The 3611-nt window shown below is 39.9% G+C and overlaps 1 protein-coding gene across 1 annotated transcript; it reads left to right on the top strand.

The window, feature by feature from the left end:
* Positions 1–2157: 2157 nt before the first annotated feature.
* On the top strand, positions 2158–3310 carry LOC103698523 (protein LITTLE ZIPPER 4-like). Its single transcript, XM_026801627.2, has 2 exons — positions 2158–2296; positions 2933–3310. Exon 2 carries the CDS (start codon positions 2935–2937, stop codon positions 3157–3159), a length of 225 nt encoding a protein of 74 aa, XP_026657428.1. The 5' UTR covers positions 2158–2296; positions 2933–2934; the 3' UTR covers positions 3160–3310.
* The last annotated feature ends 301 nt before the right edge of the window (positions 3311–3611 follow it).

The following is a 3611-nucleotide window of genomic DNA, read 5'->3' as shown; positions in this document are numbered from 1 at the left end:
AGCGCCGGTAAAGCTTTTAAAAAGCGTCGAAAAATGCTCAATTTTTTTGTAATGCTTATAGTTTCTTTTTTTTTGGCACCGTTAGGCTCTCAATATGAGCATGTTGCTTGGTACCCCTGATCTCTGTAAACCGTCGGAGTAGCGATGATGTGCAACGCATGATGATGCTCTCTCATATTGATTGACTTAAAGGTCATCATGAGCATAAATAAGGACATCTTGTGCCATCAAGTGATGTATATAAATGAACCTCTACATCTCTGCCCATCGAATCTTTAACTTTGCAGCATGAGATCATGAGATCATATTCCCTATAAAACCTTCCTCTGATAACTTTTACATGTAATGTACCCACCCTCAAAGAGATAGAGAGAGATAGAGAGAGAGAGAGATAACTTTTACATTCAATAAACAAATACAACCATCTGAAGTTAGATTGTCTTTTAGCAAGCAAAAGAACAGTTTGTGAGATCTCCATGTACTTCACAATTCTTCCATCGCTGCCAAATCTGGCAATGTCTCTCTTTCCACGTCCCCACTCTAAAGTGAGTCTATTTTATTTTATCCTTGTTACAATATCAAAACAATGCCTACTTTGGGGACAAAAATCTAATGGAAGTCAAAAAAGAAATTGGATGCACACGTGAAGAACAAAGAAAATATAGGGTGGCAAGCAGCGAAAGGCTTTTGACCAGTTTGCTTTATGGAAGGGAATAAGCTTTTCTATTAAGTGTGTGCACTCAATTCCAACTTGCTCATTATGGTCGGAAGCCATGCAAGATCTCTTGGCGGTGGAAGAAAGAAGACTGCATTCATTGAAATCCTAAACCCCTTTGCAGTCATAGTTGTAGGTCATGAACACAACCATCCATCCATGTAGGGACAGCAAGCATTACTACAGCCAGTCAACAAATTATGTTATAGAGAGGAAAGAAGAGGAGAAGGGTGACCATTACCATCATTTGGTAGGACTCGCCATCATTTCTTCACAGGTTGACACCAGTGATGTTATCATTGTTTGGTTGGAGTACTTGAGAAAATCTACCTCAATCCACTGGCCTTTTTATTTGCTTCCTCTCCAATTAATGAACCATTTTACATACGGCAAGTTGAACTCAAAATTTATTTAAAAAATGGAAAAGACCAACACTTATTTTAAAAGCACAAGGATTAGATGGCAAGATGCTTGACCCAAATGGCAGCATGCAAAAAACTGAAACAAGGGCTCATAATTGGGGGGGCCTGCCATGTTTCACGTCAGTCCTCTTCTTTCCTTCTGTGCATGGGCAAGAAATAATTGCAGTGAGAAAGAAGTATTACAAGAATAAACAAAGTGCTGAACTCTTCGTACGGTCCACTATATCAGAATCAAGACTCATTAAACTTGCATTCCATGCAATAAAAAAAGGGGGTCTTTTTTTATTTGTCTAAAATGGAGCCCATCCCATAAACTTCCACCATTATCTAAAACTTAGATTCTTAATCCAGAGAAGTAAATTCACTAGAATCTCCAAATTTTCCTGCCATGGGGGGAAAAAATATCTTCAAATTTGGATGGATATGGGCTTACTTCTAATTTCTAAACCTATACTAAGAAATATTCTAAATATTATAAATAAATAAGTGCTACTATTTTTTTTTTGGTATAGATTCTTGCATGATTTGTATCATGCTACGTAGCACTCGTCTTAAAAAAAAAAGGGCTAACAAATAAAATAATTATATACATATATATATATATATATATATATATATATATATATATATATATATAAAATATATCTTGTTTGGCACCTATTTATTTTTAATAGCAGTGGTCAAATATAAATATTGTACAATATTTTAAAATACAAACTATAGAAAATATAAACGGGAAAGGTGGCAGCAGAGGGCACAAAACTAGAATCTATCAGCTAAAGGGTGCAGAGAGGGGTGATATGATGGGGTAGGGGAGTCCAAAGGTGAAGCCGGCTCCCATCATTGCGAATCTTGGGCCGACCGAGCCCATCATTATTCGGAGGGGGATGAGAGCGATTTCATCATCACGTGACGCCACCCCATCTTTCTTCTCCATCTCATGATGCATCATTTATATCTCCCTCCACAGGCCGCCCTCCTGCTGCTCCCGAGAGAGATGGCCTGCTCCTACCACGCCTCGCCTGGTTTTCCACCAATATTTATACCCCGGCACCATCGCTGGTTGGGCCATACCTCTTCCCACTCACTTCCTCTTCTGGTCTTTTCCATCTTCTGTAACCATCCTTCACTCACTTCCAGAGAAGACCAACACCAGAAGGTAACTAGATTCGGAGAAAAGAGCAAAAGAACAAAAATCTCACAGGAGCCTTTTTCAGCTCTTCCTTTCCTCCTTAAAACTTTGGTTGCTTCATGTCTTATGTGATAGTTCACTGCTGGCATGTTCCAGATGGTGGTTTGTTGATGATTCCTTTTCCCCCTCTTCTTAATTTCTTTTTGTTACCAGGGGAGTCACTTGGAGCCTTTGTGGCTCTGCTTCTCCATCTCACAACATTTCTTTTGAACAGGGGATCTTAGTGCTGTAAGATTAGTTTGTACTGGCTACATTACTTCTTGGCTTCATGCCTATTTAGTCCAACCAAACGACTTGTGTATCCTTTTCACCTTGCACTGTAGAATTTTTCCTGTGCTACTTCTTGCCCAAGGGAAAAAAACGTGCCACAGAGCTGCTCGTTTTGGAACCATTCGTCCTATAAAGCTCTTTATTCTTTTTGGACAATTGCTTTGCTCTGTCCGTCTTGTGTGTGTTAAAGTACATTTCAAAGTGTATTTTTGTGAAGTTATTTCTCTGAGATAGGAAAGATGGGAATTGTTCTGTTTGCTATTTACCTTCGCAACCGTTGTTTCCTCCGCTTATTTGATGATACTGATCCTAACCGGGTACCATTTCTGGCAGCAATGGAAAGGCTCAACTCCAAGCTTTACCTGCAGAACTGGTACATAATAAAAGAGAACGAAAGGCTCCGGAAGAAAGCGCAGATCCTCAACCAGGAGAATCAGGCCCTGCTATCTGAGCTGAAGCAGAAGCTCTCCAAATCTAGTCCCAGTTCCCCCACCAATGGCATCCCTGATCTCAACGTCAACCCGACCACCAACACCACTCCTAATACTAGCGAGCCCTGATCTCCCATCAATGACCTGCAAGGCTTTTTGAATCTTCTTGTGTTGTAATCTGTGCTTACTACCTGTATCGTTTTAGCTTGCAGGGTACTAACATCATATAAAACTTTTCTCCATCTTGTCTAGCAATGAAGCTCCTGTGCTGAATGCTTAAATAGCCTACATTGTTCCCAGAAAGAAGGGTGTACAGAGAACAGAGCTAATCAAGTGAGATGATTTCCTGCACCCTGCTTCTCAGAAATAAATCTTGCTGATGCCAGCAATCCACAGTTCCATAGGTGTGGATTAGTAGAATTATTACTGTCTAAACATAACAAGCCAGGAGAAGAAGAAGAATAAATAGGTACAGGATGGTCTCTACGTACATGAACCATAAACCATAAGGACAAAATGAAACAACAAAAGGATCCCTGGATATTTAGATACTGGATTTGGACTTGCCGATTACGGTCAGA

This window comes from Phoenix dactylifera, unplaced genomic scaffold (genome assembly GCF_009389715.1).
Source record: "Phoenix dactylifera cultivar Barhee BC4 unplaced genomic scaffold, palm_55x_up_171113_PBpolish2nd_filt_p 000194F, whole genome shotgun sequence".
Taxonomy (NCBI): Eukaryota; Viridiplantae; Streptophyta; class Magnoliopsida; order Arecales; family Arecaceae; genus Phoenix; species Phoenix dactylifera.
Note: the sequence above shows the minus strand (reverse complement) of the source record. Positions and strands in the feature narration are given on the sequence as shown.